Source organism: Ornithorhynchus anatinus, chromosome 17 (assembly GCF_004115215.2).
Source record: "Ornithorhynchus anatinus isolate Pmale09 chromosome 17, mOrnAna1.pri.v4, whole genome shotgun sequence".
In the NCBI taxonomy this organism is placed as follows: Eukaryota; Metazoa; Chordata; class Mammalia; order Monotremata; family Ornithorhynchidae; genus Ornithorhynchus; species Ornithorhynchus anatinus.
The window spans coordinates 2559829-2574577 of record NC_041744.1 but is presented as its reverse complement, the minus strand read 5'-3'; the positions used below and the strand labels follow the sequence as shown (position 1 = coordinate 2574577).

At 71.9% G+C, this 14749-nt stretch overlaps 1 protein-coding gene across 2 annotated transcripts; it reads left to right on the top strand.

The window, feature by feature from the left end:
* Nucleotides 1-790: 790 nt before the first annotated feature.
* LIG3 (DNA ligase 3) lies at nucleotides 791-14370 on the top strand. 2 transcript variants are annotated; one of them, XM_029082340.2, is made up of 19 exons: nucleotides 791-893; nucleotides 1790-2160; nucleotides 2249-2392; nucleotides 2951-3145; nucleotides 4263-4414; nucleotides 4700-4827; nucleotides 4932-5009; nucleotides 5303-5471; nucleotides 5570-5725; nucleotides 10382-10513; nucleotides 10615-10694; nucleotides 10975-11062; nucleotides 11231-11308; nucleotides 11443-11566; nucleotides 11680-11822; nucleotides 12201-12275; nucleotides 12397-12543; nucleotides 12684-13130; nucleotides 13888-14370. In XM_029082340.2, exons 2-19 carry the CDS (start codon nucleotides 1794-1796, stop codon nucleotides 14119-14121), a joined length of 2937 nt encoding a protein of 978 aa, XP_028938173.1. In that variant the 5' UTR covers nucleotides 791-893; nucleotides 1790-1793; the 3' UTR covers nucleotides 14122-14370. The 2 variants fall into 2 exon arrangements, with proteins under 2 accessions (XP_028938173.1, XP_028938172.1); XM_029082339.2 differs by having other exon boundaries at nucleotides 4661-4827.
* The last annotated feature ends 379 nt before the right edge of the window (nucleotides 14371-14749 follow it).

Below are 14749 nucleotides of genomic sequence, written 5' to 3'. Positions count from 1 at the left end.
GGTTGCTTTTACAGTATGTGGCGGAGAGCAGAGTGGGTTGGGAGCCGTCAGAGACGGTGGGGTGGACGGTGACGAGGCCGGGCCCGCCCACTGGGGCATCAGTCAGAGAAGCAGCGTGGCTCAGTGGAAAGAGCCCGGGCTTTGGATTCAGAGGTCATGGGTTCGAATCCCGGCCCGGCCACTCGTCAGCAGTGTGACCGCGGGCAAGTCACTTCACTTCTCTGTGCCTCAGTTCCCTCATCTGGAAAATGGGGAGGAAGACTGGGAGCCCCACGTGGGACCACCCGATGACCCTGTATCTACCCCAGCGCTTCGAACAGTGCTCGGCACATAGTAAGCGCTTAACAAATACCAACATTATTATCATCATCATCAATGGCGTCCCCGGGCCCGCCCCTCCCCCATCGTCTTCGTGCGCACGTGGCCGCCCCGCCCTTGGTGAGGGAAACCTCGTCCCTGCGCATGCGCCGCAGGAGAGGGGGGGCCTGCGCCCTGACGGGCCCCTCGCTTCTGCGCCTGCGCGCGGGCGGGGGCCGGCGCTGGAGTGGGGAGGCTCCGCCCCCTCCCTTCTGCGCCCGCGCGCGGGCGGGGGGGGGGAAGCCCAGCCCCTGGTTTCTGCGCTTGCGCGCGGGCGGCGGAGGGGTGGGGGGGGGAACCAGCCCCTGGTTTCTACGCCTGCGCGCGGGCGGCGGGGAGGGGGGAGCCCAGCCCCTGGTTTCTGCGCCTGCGCGCGGGGGTGGGGGGAGGGAACCAGCCCCTGGTTTCTGCGCCTGCGCGCGGGCGGCGGCGAGGACCCGGATTTAAAGGGCCCGCGGCCCCTGGCGGCGTGCGGCTTGCGGAGGTGCCCCTCCCCCACCCGGGGCCGCCCCGGGACCCCCAGGACCCCGGACGAGGTGGGGGGGGAAAGGGGTGGGGGGAGGGCTGGAGGGAGGGTCCTCCTGCCCCCCACCTGGGCGGTTGCCCCTGACAACGGGAGGATGGGGGGGGGGGGGGGATGCGGGCTTCCTTCCCCTCCCCCACCCGGGGCTCCGCGGCCGCTCTCGAGGTTTTCTGCACTTGGGCTGAGCGAAACGGCCGCCCTTAGCCCAGAGACACTTGGGAAGCGCCTAATGTGGCCCCGGTCGCTGTCCTAAGCGCCCCTGCAAGATGCACCCTTCCCCCCCACCCCCCACCTTGACTCGATTTACCTCTGCGCGCTTAGGCCCAATCGCGACAATGACGGTATCCCTTCGGGGTCGACTTATGTGTCGAGCACCGTCCTAAGCGCTGGGGAGAGGCGTCGGGGGGGTGGGGGGGGCCCCACGAGGACAAATACCGTCGTCGTCGTTAGGATTAGGAGGTGGTGGTCTTGGGCAAGCCCCCCCCCCCCCACCCACGCAGAGGTTGGCGCGGGAGGGATAGCGATGACGGTGATGGGCTTCGTTAGGCGCTCACTACGTGCCCGGCGTCGTCCTGAGCGCCGCGGTTGATACGAGGCGATGGGGTCGCGGGGGTCCCGGTCTCCGTCCCCGTTTGACGGATGGGGTCACCGAGGCCCAGAGAGGCCAAGCCACTTGCCCGAGGTCGCACGGCCGACGTGGCGGAGCGGGGATTAGAACCCACGACCTCCGACTCCCCAAGCCGGGCCTCTCCCCGCGTAGTCGCGCCGCCCCTCTGACGAGCGTCTCCGTTTGGGGGATGGAGGCCGGGTCGCGCCTCGACCTGTGTGCGGGCGGGGTCGGCGTGCGGGGCGCCTCCCCCCCGCGTGCAACGGGGGTCCCTCGACGCCCGTCTCCCCCCGTCCCTCCAGCCGCATGCGGTGGGCGTTCCCGGCCTCGCTCCTCGTCCGGCGGACCGTCGGAGCCCCCGGCCCCCCGGCCCCCCGGCCCGGCGCCATGGCGGAGCAGCGCTACTGCGTGGACTACGCCAAGCGGGGCACGGCCGGCTGCAAGAAGTGCAAGGACAAGATCGCCAAGGGCGCCTGCCGCATCGGCAAGGTGGTGCCCAACCCCTTCTCCGAGTCGGGCGGCGACATGAAGGAGTGGTACCACGTCAGGTGCGTGTTCGAGAAGCTGGAGCGCGCCCGGGCCGCCACCAAGAAGATCGAGGACCTGACGGAGCTGGAGGGCTGGGAGGAGCTGCGCGAGCCCGAGAGGGGGCACATCCGACAGCTGGTCGCAGGTGGGGGCCGGGCCCCGGGACCCCCGCCCTCCGCCCCTCCCCCGAGGACCCCCCCCGGCGCCACCGACGCCCTCTCTCCGTCCCCCAGATCTCGCCTCCAAGACCGCGGGCACCCCCAAGAAGAAGGCCACGGTCCAGGCCAAGCTGACCGCCTCCGGGGAGGTCGTGTCCCCGCGGAAGGGAGTCGCCCCCGTGACCGACGGTAACCCCCGCAAGTTCTCCGGTTTCACGGGTGAGGCCGCCGAGGGGAACGGGACCGACCGGGGTGGTGCGTGGCCCGGCGGCAGGGGGCCCGGGCCGGGGAGCCGGCGGGCGTGGGTTCCGGTCACGCTCGGCGGCGGCGTGACCTCGGGCGAGTCGCTTCACCGGGCCTCGTCTGTCAGTTGGGGGGTGAAGACCGAGAGCCCCACGTGGGACGACCCGGTGATCGTGCGTCTACCTCGGTGCTTAGAACGGCGCCTGGCACGTAGCAAGCGCCTGAGAAATACCGCCGTCGTCGTCGTTACCCATCGCGTGCCGGGCGCCGCGGGAAGCGTCGGGGTGGATACGAGCGAATCCGGCCGGATCCCTTCCCTGTCCCACGCGGGGCCGACGTTTGGCCGATCCCCGTCTGCGGAGGAGGGGGCCGAGGCCCGGGGAAGCCACTTGCCCAGGGTCCCGCGGCGGAGGCGGGATTAGAACCCGTGGCCTCCTGACTCCCGGGCTCTAGCCGCGCCGGGGCGGCGTGAGGGAGGGCGGGCGACGCGGCCGAGGTCCGGTCACCTCCCCGTCCCTCTCGCCCCTCGGTCAGCCAAGCCCGGCCCGGGGCCCGACGCCCCCTCCGGCTCGGCCGCCCCCGGCCCGGCGGCCCGGCGCTGCGACCGGACCCACAGGGACTGCCTGCTGCGCGAGTTCCGCAAGCTGTGCGCCATGGTGGCCGACAAGCCCGGCTACAACGCCAAGACGCAGATCATCCAGCACTTCCTGCAGAAGGGGGCGGGTGGAGGTGAGCGGCCGGTCCGGGGCCCCCCTCGGCCTCCCCCGGACCCGTCGGTCACGGACGCGGTCGGGCCGGGCTCCGCCCGGGGGAGAACCTCTCCCGCCCCGCCTCGCCGACTCGGACGCGCGCTCCGTCCCGTCCTCTCTAACCTCTGCACGGTCCCCGCCCTCCCCAGCTCCGAAATCCCCCTCCCCGACCGCGGCCTGGACGGCGCCGCCGCCCTTCCCGTCCCGCGGGCCCGTCACCTCGGCGTTCTCCTTGACCCCTCCCTCTCGTCGGGCCCACGCGTTGGGTCCGTCGCTCGATCCCGCGGGTCCCGCCTTGGCCACCTGGCTCAGATCCGCCCCGCCCTCCCCCCTCTAGCCGAAAGCGCGTCACCGCCGTAGCGATCTCTCATCCCCTCCCACCCGGACGACTCCGTCGGCCTCCTCGCCGTCCCCCCCGCCCCCCGCCGCCTCCCGTCTCTCCCCGCTCCAGTCCGGGCTTCACCCTGCTGCCCGGATCGTTTTTCTTCCAAAAACCCGAGCGGTGGCCCGCCCACCTCCGCGTCGAACGAGAACCCGTCGCCGTCGGCTTTAAAGCGCTCCGGGACCCCGCCCCCTCCAACTTCACCTGGCTACTCCGTGGTCCTCTAAGGCCAACCTTCTCACCGGGCCTCGAACCCGCCCATCTCACGGCCGACCCCCCGCCCGAGTCCCGCCTCCGGCCCGGAACGCCCTCCCCCCTCGGATCCAACAGACCGCGACTCTCCCCCCGAGTTCGGAGCCCTATCCAAGGCCCATCTCCTCCGGGAGGCCTTCCCCGACTAAGCCTCCGTCTCCTCTTCTCCCGCTCCCTTCTGCGTGGCCCTGACCTCCTCCCTCCCCGCCCCGCACCGCTATGTCCGCGTCTGTCATTTATCGATCCGCGTCGCCCGTTTCCCTCCCTTTAGACCGTAAGCTCGCGGTGGGCGGGGGACGTGGCTGTCTATTATTGTATCGTCCTCCCCCGGGCACCTGCTGTGTGCAGAGCACTGTGCTGAGCGCTCGGTACGTACCGCCGGACGATCGAGGCGCCCGGGGTGGCGGCGGGGCTCCGGGTCCCGGGGTCGCCTGACGGCCCCCCCCCCCCCCCCGGCCCCCAGACGGATTCCACGGCGACGTGTACCTGACGGTGAAGCTCTTACTGCCGGGCGTCATCAAGAGCGTTTACAACCTGAACGACAAGCAGATCGTGAAGCTGTTCAGCCGCATCTTCCAGTGCAGCCAGGAGGACATGGTGCGGGACCTGGAGCAGGTGGGTGCCGAGGGCCGGCCGGGGGGCGGTCCCCGGGGGTCCCGCCCCGGAGCCCCCCGTCCCGCTCCCGTTGACCGCGGGCGATCCGGCGACGGTAACGGACGGAGGGGGTTTCCCCCGGGTCTCCGGGTGTCCCGCGGGGGAGGAGAAAGGCGGACGCGTCCCCGCTCCCCGGGGAGAGGGCCGGAGCGCCCGGGCGGGCGGCCGGCCCCCGCCCTGACGGCCGGGTCCGCCCGTGTCCGGCAGGGAGACGTCTCGGAGACGGTGCGCATCTTCTTCGAGCAGAGTCGCTCCTTCCCGCCGGCGGCCAAGAGCCTGCTGACGCTGCAGGAGGTGGACGAGGGGCTGCTGCGGCTGTCCAAGCTGACCAAGGAGGACGACCAGCAGAACCTGCTGAGGGACCTCGCCTCCAGGTGGGGACCCGACGCCCGCCCCCCCCCCCCCCCGACCCCGGCCGGGGCCGTCCGGGCGCCGGGGGGAGCGGGCTGACCCTCGCCCCCTCCCCCCGCCCCTCCAGGTGCACGGCCAACGACCTCAAATGCATCGTGCGGCTCATCAAACACGACCTGAAGATGAACTCGGGGGCGAAGCACGTGTAAGCGGCGTCGGGGGTCGGCGTGACGGGCGGCCCCGGCCCCGAGGGCCGTCGCCACGGTCCGCTAGGGCCTCGGAGGCCCGGCCTCGTCTCGGCGCCCGCCCGCCCTCCCCCCCGCGTCTCTTCGGCGACGGGGCGGCCCGGCCGGCTCTCGCCCGGGGTCGCGCGGTGGGCAGGGAAGTGGGCTCGGGTGGTTCCCGCGTGCTCACCCGCCCGGTCGGAGGCCCGCCGGCCTCCCCGCCGGGCGGGTCGGGCCCGGGTGGGAGAGAGCTGAGCGAACGTGGCCCCGGCAGGCTGGACGCCCTGGACCCCAACGCCTACGAGGCCTTCAAGGCGTCCCGCGACCTCCGCGACGTGGTGGAACGCGTCCTGCGCAACCAGCGGGAGGCCGAGAAGGGGCCGGGCCTCCGGCGGACGCTCAGCGTGCAGGCCTCGCTCCTGACCCCCGTGCAGCCCATGCTGGTGAGCCGCGGGGTCCCGGGGGCGGGGAGGGCGGGGCGACCCCGGGGGGTCCGGGGGGGCCGCCCCCCCGCCGACCCGGTCGGTCCCCCCCCCCCCAGGCCGAGGCCTGCAAGTCCATCGAGTACGCCATGAAGAAGTGCCCCAACGGCATGTACTCGGAGATCAAGTACGACGGCGAGCGGGTCCAGGTGCACAAGAGCGGCGACCACTTCAGCTACTTCAGCCGCAGCCTCAAGCCCGTCCTCCCCCACAAGGTGAGAGCCGCCTCGGTGCACCTGGCTCTCCCCCGGGGGGTTCCGGCTCCCTCCCGGGTCCCTCCCGCTCCCCTCGGCCTCTCCCCGCTTCCGGTCGTCCACCCTCCCCGTGGCCCCCGGATCGGGATCGGGGAGCTCTGGGCTCACCCCCCCACAAACGTCCCTCTCTCCTCCCGTGCCCGGGAGAGGCCGGGGCGAGAAGACCGGTCTCGTTCCCGCTGCGCCGAATCCCCTCATTCCCGCGCCCTTCCGGGACCCGCTTGCCCCCCCCCCCCCCCCGCGATCCCCACTCACCTCCCCCCCCCCGCTCGCGCCCCTCGGCCGCGCCTCAGTCCTCCCAACCCAGCTCGTCCCCGCCCCATCCGCTCCCCCGGGCCCATTCGTTTCATCCGGTGGTATCTATCGAGCGCTTACCGCCTGCAGAGCGCTGTACTGAGCCCTCGGGAGAGCACAAGAGAACAACAGACGGGCACATTCCCTGCCCACGACGAGCTCACAGTCTAGAGGGGGAGACGGACCTGGACGGGAATAAATGACGGATCCGGCGGGGAGAGGGGGACGAACGGAGGGAGCGAGTCGGGGCGACGCCGAAGGGAGCGGGAGGAGAGGAGGGCGCGGTCGGGGAAGGCCTCTCGGAGGAGACGGGCCTTCACTGACTTGGAAGAGGGGAAGAACGATGGTCTGATACGAGGAGGAAGGGCGTTGCAGGCCGGGGGCGGGATGTGGGCCGGAGATCGGCGGCGAGATAGAGGAGACCGAGGTACGGCGAGAAGGTTGGCATTCGCGGAGCCAAGCGCGAGGAGCGGGTCGGAGTGGAAGAGCGGCGAGGGAGGCGGGAGGGGCGAGGTGACCGAGTGTTCTGAGGCCGACGGTGAGGAGTTCGGCGGACGGGCGACCGCCGGGCTTCCCTGAGGAGCGGGGAGACGCGGCCCGGATGTTTCTGCGGGAGGAGGATGCGGTCCGCGCAGCGGGGCGTGGACCGGAGCGAGGAGAGACGGGAGGCGGGGAGGTCGGCGGGTCATCGTAAGCGCTTTAGGAGCGTGCCGGCGGTTGGGGGGGCGGCGGGGGGGCGGACGGTGGCGACGTTGTGAAGGGGCGACTGACCCGAGCTGGTGATGGCTCGAATGCGTGGGTTTGAACGAGAGAGGGGAGGCGGGGACAACGCCAAGGTTACGGGCTCGTGAGACGGGAAGGATCCCGTCTCCACCCTTAGTGACCCGCCGCGCCCGGTCGGCCTCGCCGGTCGGTCGTTCCGCATAATTAACTCTCGCCTCGGGCTCCCCGTCCCCGCCTCCCCCAGTCACCTGACCACCCGATCGTCTTAATGAAGTGACGTTGCCAAAATAAATTGACATCATCAAGCGAGAGCTCTCTAACGTCTCCACCGCCCCTCTCGCCCCCTCTTCGGCTCTCCCATCCTTCCCGGCGGTGTCTCCGGAGGAGCTCTCCCGCCTCCTCTCAAAATCCACCCGCGCGTCCGACCCGTTCCTTCGCCCCCTTCCCTCCCTAACAGCCGTCTTGGACCTTTCGCTGTCCGACGGCTTCTTCCCCGCTGCTTTCAAACGCTGCTTCCCCGTGTCTCCCCTGTCCTAGAACTACCCTCCCTTGACCCCAAGGTTCCTTCCGGTTATCGCCCCGTCTCCCTCCCACCGTTCTCCTCCAGACGCTTGGGCCGAGTTGTCTACAGCTGCCGTCTCGATCGAAGGAGGGGAATTTCTCTCCTCGACCTCCTCCCCTCTGGCTTCCGTCCCCCTCAGAGGTCACCGGTGACCTCCCCCTCGCCGCGTCCAACGGCCTCTACTCCATCCCGATCCTCCTCGACCTCGCGGCCGCCTCTGACGCCGTGGACCGTCCCCCGCTCCCGGAGACCTTATCCGACCTCGGCTTCGCCGACTCCGTCCTCTCCCGGTTCTCTTATCTCTCTGGCCCTCTACTCTCCATCTCCTTCGCGGGCTCCTCCTCTGCCTCCCCCCCTTAACCGTGGGGGGCCCTCGAGGCTCAGTTCTGGGTGCCCTTCTATTCTCCGTCTCCACCCCCTCCCTCGGAGAACGCGCTCGCTCCCACGGCTTGGCGCTCGCTCCCACGGCTTCAGCTACCGCCTCCACGCGGACGATTCCCAAATCTCCCTCTCCAGCCTCGACCTCTCTCCCTCTCTGCAGTCTCGCATCTCCTCCTGCCTTCCAGAGATCTCTCCTCGGCTGTCCTCCCGTCACCTCAAGCTCAACGTGTCCAAAACAGAGCTCCTCGTCTTCCCCCGCAAACCCCGTCCCCCCTCGCCCGTGACTTTCCCATCACTGTAGACGGCACCGCCAACCTTCCCGTCTCCCGAGCCCGTGACCTCGGCGTCCCCCTCCACTCCTCCCTCTCGTTCATCCCTCAACCCCGTCGGTCCCACCTTCTAAAATCCGCCCTCTCCCCCCCCCATCCGAACCGCTACCGCGTCAATCCGGTCACTCGTCCTCTCCCGCCCGGACGACCGCGTCGGCCTCCTTGCCGAACCCCCGGCCTCTGGTCTCACTCTAGCCCGTGCTTCACTCTGCTGCCCGGGTGATCTTTCTACAGAAACATTCGGGCCGTGTCTCCTCACGCCTCAGAACGCTCCGGCGGTTGCCCGTCCGACCTCCGTATCGGAGGAGGACTCCTCCCCCTCGGCTTTAAAGCGGTCCGCCACCTCGGCCCCCTCCTGCCTCACCTCTCTACTCTCCTACTCCATCCCAGCCCGCCCGCCTCCTTCCTCTAACGCCAGGCTTCTCCCTGGGCCTCCATCTCACCTGGCCGCCCACATCCTGCCTCTGGCCTTGAACGCCCTCCCTCCTCCAATCCTACGGACGGTCACTCTCCCCCTCTTGAAAGCCTCGTCGAAGGCACACCTCCTCCGAGGGGCCTTCCCGGACCAGGCCTCCCCCCTTTCCTCTTCTCCCACTCCCTTCTGCGTCACCCTGACGTGTTCCGTCTGCTTTCCCCCGCTCCCCGCCCCGCGGCACTTGTTAATAGAAGTAAATGACGGGGCAGGACCCGTCCGTCTCCCCTCTAGACTGTGAGCTCACTGAGGGCAGGGAATGCTTGTTAGTTGTTAGAGTGGGATCTCCCAAGTGCTTCTCTCAGTGCCTCGCACGCAGTAAGCGCTCGGTAAATGTGGATGGACGAATGGTGCCGTCTACAGTGAGGGGAAAGTCAGAGGGCAGGGTTTTGGGGGGGAAGATGAGGAGCTCTGTTTTAGCCATAAGTTTGAGGTGGCGGGAGGAGAAGCGAGACTGCAGAGCGGGAGATGTAGATTTCAGTATCGCCTGCAGAGAGGTGGTCATTGAAGCCGTGGGAGCACACGGGTTCTCCAGGGGAGCGGGAGGAAGCGGAGAATAGAAGGGGAATCCAGAACCGAACCCAGAGGGACCTCCGCAGTGAGGGCGTGGGAGGCAGAAGAGGAGCCCACGAAAGAGACGGGACGAGCGGCCAGAGAGACGAGGAGAACCGGGAGAGGACAGAGTCGGCGAAGCCGAGGTCGGATCGGGTCTCCGGGAGCGGGGGGGGGAGGTCCACGGTGTCGAAGGCGGCCGAGGGGTCGAGGAGGCGGAGGACGGAGCGGAGGCCGTTGGACGTGGCAAGGAGGAGACTGTCGGTGACCTCTGAGAGGCCGGTTTCCGTGGAGCGAAGGGGACGGAAGCCGGACGGGAGGGAGTCGAGGAGAGAATCGGAGGAGGAGAAATTGAGACGGCGGGTGTAGACAGCTCCCTCGAGGACTTGGGAGAGGAATAGTAGGAGGGAGTCGGGTGATAACTGGAGGGGCCTTGGGGTCGAGGCCTTCCCTCTGCCTCCCCCATCCCCGCCCAGTTGGGGTGGGGGAGGTTTTGGCTCATCGCCCACCAACCTCCCTCCCTCTTCCCACGCACGGGGGAGGCCGGGGTGGGCGGACAGGGCCTCATCCCCGCGCACTCCCACGGTCCTGCCTGCCACTTCCTGCTCGCTCCCCCGCCCCCCGGTCACTTCCCCGCCCTGCTCGCTCTCCTCACTCCTTCCCACCCCCCTCGTCCCGCCTCCCCCCGGCCCCGCTGGCTCCCCGACGCCCGGCCTCGCCGTGGCCCCGGCGGCGGCTCCGCTGATTCCCGTCGGCCTCACGCCTCACCCTCTCGCCTCGCCCTCTCCTCGGCCCCGTTCGTTTCCCTCCCTGGCTCCGGCTTCCATCGCGCCCTCGATTCCGCTCCCTCCTACGTGGCCTAGGGCGCAGTCGTGGGTTCTGATCCCGGGCCCGCCACCCGCCTGCTCCGTGGCCTCGGGCAAGTCGCTTCACTCCTCGGTTCCTCAGTTCCCTCTTGGGTAAAATGGGGGGTGAAGACCGTGAGCCCCGTGTGGGACGGGGACCGTGTCCAACCCGATTACCTTGTATCTACCCCAGCGCTTAGAACCGTGCCCGGCCCACGGTAAGTGCTTAACAGATACCGTTAACGTCGTCGTCGTTATACTCCCGGGCCCCACTCTGTCACCAGCGGGCACGGTTGCTCTTCCCAGGACAAATCGCTGCCCCTTCCCCTGATTCCCCCTCGTCCCGACTGCCCCCGCGGGCCAGTCACTCCGGTTATTCCCCTCCGACTCACCCCTCTCCCCCCGAACCCCGACTCTATCCCCTGGCTCCCCCCGGCCCGTCTCGCTGTCCCGTTTCAGGTGGCCCACTTCAAGGACTACATCCCCCGGGCCTTCCCCGGGGGCCACAGCATGATCCTCGATGCCGAAGTGCTGCTCATCGACACCAACACGGGCAAGCCCCTGCCCTTCGGCACCCTCGGGGTGCACAAGGTGGGCCCCGCCCGGGGACGGGCCGGGGGGCGGGGGAGGGGCGCCCCCGTCCCGGATCTGGGGTCGGTCGTCGAGCCGACCCGCACCCGACTGCCTTCCAGAAAGCCGCCTTCCAGGATGCCAAAGTCTGCCTGTTTGTGTTCGACTGCATCTACTTCAATGACGTCAGCTTGATGGACAGGTGTGGCGGCCCGGTCCCCGTCCGCCCCGCCCCAGCCCCCCCCCCCCAAACCGGGCATTTCCCGTGAGCAGTTGAGCGGGGCGCGAGGGAGCCGCCGGAGAGGGCGGCACCAGCCTCCCCGGCTGCCCGGGCCTCGCGGCGCGTCCCGGGCCCCCGGCCCAGGCGTCCTCACTCGGGTCGACCCGGGGCGGGGGGGACGGGGACCCGCGTGGGCCCCAGCGGCCGCACGGCCCCGAGGGTCGGGCGCGGGGCGGCCATCCCCGACCTCTTCTCCCAACAGGCCCCTGCAGGAGCGGCGGCGGTTCCTCCAGGACAACATGGTGGAGATCCCCGACCGCATCCTCTTCTCGGAAATGAAGCACGTCACGGTGAGCCGGGGGGCGGGGGGAGCGCGTCCTCCCCGGCGGGATTCCCACCGGCGGCGGGGGACCGACCGGGAACGTTGGGCCCCGGAGGGGCGTGGGCGTGCCGGGGGAGTCCGGCCCGCGGTCTCGCTGCCCGGGGATCCGACCTCCGACCCGCGTGCCCTCGTCCAGAGAGCGTCGGACCTGGCCGACATGATCAACAGGGTGATCCGGGAAGGGCTGGAGGGCCTCGTGCTCAAGGACGTCAAGGTGAGGGGGCGGCCGCCGCACGGACCGAGGCGGGCGGGCGGGCGGGCGGCCGCGAGACCCCCTTCCTCCTCCTCACGGGAGGGCGGGGCGCGGGGTCGGGCCGGGCCCGCTGACGCCCGCCCTCCCGCCCCCAGAGCACGTACGAGCCGGGAAAGCGGCACTGGCTGAAAGTGAAGAAGGACTACCTGAACCAGGGCGCCATGGCCGACACGGCCGACCTGGTGGTCCTCGGCGCCTTCTACGGGCAGGGGAATAAAGGTCGGCGGGCCGGGGTCCGCCGCGGCCCCCCGGGGGCGGACGTGGGGCTTCCTTCCCCCGGGGCCAACCCGGCCGCCCCCCCGACCCCGCGTCCCCTCCCTGTGCCCGTCCAGGCGGCATGATGTCCATCTTCCTCATGGGCTGCTACGACCCCCGGGCCCAGCGGTGGTGCACGGTCACCAAGTGCGCCGGGGGCCACGACGACGCCACCCTCGCCCGCCTCCAGAAGGAGCTGGACGTGGTCAAGATCAGCAAGGTGGGACGGGCCCGGCCGGGGACGGGGGGGGGGGGGGGGGGGCCGCCTCCGCCGACCCCGGGGCCGACCGTTCCCCGGCCACCGCCCCTTCCGCCCCCTCCCGTCCGTCCGCGGAGATCCGCCGGGCCCGGGACGGGGGCGGGGGAGGCCGCGCCCCGACCCCGTGAGGCGGGGTGACCGGGGTCGGCCCGGCCGGCGGAACGGGACCTCCGCCCGATCCGCGGGCCCCGTCCGACGGAGGCCGGGCCGGAGCCGTCCCCCCCGCCCGGTGACCCGGAGAGGGTGACGACCCCCGCGAGGCGACGAGGGGGGCGGAAGGGGGCCCGAGGCGCGGGCCGAACCCCGCCTCACTGGCCGCCCCGCGCTCTGGCCCGCCAGGACCCCGGTAAGATCCCCGCCTGGCTCAAGATCAACAAGATCTACTACCCCGACTTCATCGTGCCCGATCCCAAGGTAGCCGCCGCTCTCCGGGCCGCCCTCGGCTCTCCCCGCCCTCCCCCTCCTCCTCCCGGGGGGTTCCCGGCGCGGGGAGGGGGGAGGGGACCCTCCTCCCAGCGGCCGCCCGCTCCCACAGAGAGCGCCCGTGTGGGAGATCACCGGCGCCGAGTTCTCCAGGTCCGAGGCCCACACGGCCGACGGCATCTCCATCCGCTTCCCCCGCTGCACCCGCATCCGCGACGACAAGGACTGGAAGTCGGCCACCAACCTCCAGCAGCTCAAGGTGCCCGCCCGGCCCCCGCCCCGAGGGGCCGCGCCGGCCGTCGGGGGGAGGGCCCCGGGGCACCGGGTCTCGGGAGGGAACGGGGACGGGGGGGGGCGGGGCGGGCACGGCTCACGGTGGAGTCTCTCCTCCGGCGCCAGGAGCTGTACCAGCTGTCCAAGGAGAAGGCCGACTTCACCGTGACGGCCCCGGAGGAGGGCGGCTCGGGCAGCGGCGGGGAGGAGGAGGGCGATTCGGGACCCTCCCCGCCCCCCCGGGCCGCCGAGACGGCGGCCGGCGAGCCCCCGGCCGGGAAATCTCCGGGGAGACCGGGCGCCGCCCGGAGCGGAGAGGGTGAGGACGGCGCCTACCCGTCGTCCCGTCCCGGGACCGCCCGGGGCCGGAGGGGGGGTGCGTGTGGCCGGACGCGTTCCGTGGGATCGCGTCTCGGGGGGAGGCCGGGAGCCGAGGCCGCCTCGTGCCCATCGCCCCCCGAGCCCGCGCCCCTCCACCCCCCGGGCGCCGCCGTGAGATCCTCCGCGGAGAAGGCGCCGGAACCGCGAGGGGTGAAGCGAAGAGCCCCCGAGGACGGGGAGGGTCGGGCCGAGGTAAGGGTCCCCCGGGTCAGCGGGGCGCGGGCGAGCCGCCGCCGGGTGGAGATAGGGGCCTGGGGGGGGGCCGGAGGACGGCCGGAAGGCCATCAAATGCCCGGAGACGCGGGGGCGGAAGGCGCAGCGGTTCCCCGAAGGGGGGGAGCGGGGTGGTCTAGAAGCAGCCGGAGCACCCCCGGGCCGGGCCGGGCCGGGCCGGGCCGGGCGGCGGCGGAGGGTCCCCCTCGCTAAGGAGGGAGGGGACGGTCGGCGGCTCTCTCCCCGACCCGGACGGCCCGTGGCCCGCAGGTTCCGGGCCGGGCGGAGCGGGAGGCTGCGGCGCCTAGCTCATCCACCGGGCCCTCGGCCTCCCCGAGGGGGAGCGGGGGAGTCCGGGGGGGGGGGGGGGGGGGGGGCGGAGGGCGGCACCTCCCTAGACCGCGACGCCCCCCCACCGGCCGGAGCGGCGAGATAGCCGCCCGCCCGCCGAGGCGAGGGGGACCCTCCCCGGGGCGGCCCGGGGCGTCTCCGACGCCAAGCCGGGCACCCTCGGTCTCCCCCGCCACCCCGGCCCGGAAGATCCACCTCGAGGGGACGGGATGCCGGCGTCGGCCTTCCGGGCCGCCCCCGTGGGGCCGGAGCCCCGACCCGGTCCCGGCGGAGGCCCCCGGGGGGGGCCCGCGCAGGCGGCCGGGGAGGGCGGCGTGGCCCACCCGTACCTGGGGAAGAGCCCCCGCGTCTCCCGAGCCGACCCCCCCCCACCGTGTGCCCGCAGACGTTACTGGACATCTTCACGGGGGTCCGGCTCTACCTGCCCCCGTCCACCCCGGACTTCGGACGGCTCCGGCGCTACTTCGTGGCCTACGACGGGGACCTGGTCCGGGAGTCGGACGCGGCGTCGGCCACGCACGCGGTGGGCGCCGGGGACGGGAGCCCCGCGGCCCGGCGCGTCTCTCCCGAGTGGATCTGGGCCTGCGTCCGCAAGCGCGGGCTGGTGGCCCCCCGCTGAGGAGGCCGAGGCCCCGGCCGGCTCCGACCGTCCCCGCCCCCGCGGTCCGCGCCGCCCCCCGGCGGAGGGGGCAGCGGGCTCGGGGAGGGGCGCGTTCCCGCTTGGAGGGTTTGGGGCATTTTTCCAGATGGACGAGAGCTCGCCCCCGCCACGGATTTAAGCTGTTTTCTACAAAGACGGGGGCTCCGCGGCCCGCCCGGGGGCTCGTCCCCGGGGCGGCCGGACCAAATAAACTCACCCTGAAGAAGCCGGGTGGCCCCCGTCTCTGCTCTGTTCCACCGGGTCCAGGGTTCCGCGGGCGCCCGGCCCGCGGAGGCCCGCAACCGCCACCCACGGACGTCGTCGGGTTGGGGGGGGGTGGGGGACGGCCCGGGACCCTCCGCCGGTCGAGATGCCGTGTGCCTCCCCCCCCCCCCCCCCCCGCGGCCCATTTCCCCCCGGTCCCCTCGCGCCGCGTCCCCCACCCCCGGGCCGAGATCGGACCCTGGGTCAGCAGGCGAGGCGGGCGGAGGCCGGACCTCTGAAGCGGAAATCGCCAACTTTATTCCAAAACCCGAAGGCGGACCCCCGTACCGAAGGCCCCCGTCGGGCGGCCGGCCGCTCCGGGTCGGAGCCGGTCCCTTCCGAC

What these genes read in the sequence shown, in the direction of transcription:
- LIG3 (XM_029082339.2), top strand. Translation starts at nt 1,794, where the DNA reads ATGCGGTGGGCGTTCCCGGCCTCGCTCCTCGTCCGGCGGACCGTCGGA. An exon ending in TGGTGCGGGACCTGGAGCAG is followed by an intron (nt 4,415 to 4,660) that starts GTGGGTGCCGAG and finishes CGTGTCCGGCAG; the next exon opens with GGAGACGTCTCGGAGACGGT. An exon ending in AGCCCGTCCTCCCCCACAAG is followed by an intron (nt 5,726 to 10,381) that starts GTGAGAGCCGCC and finishes GTCCCGTTTCAG; the next exon opens with GTGGCCCACTTCAAGGACTA.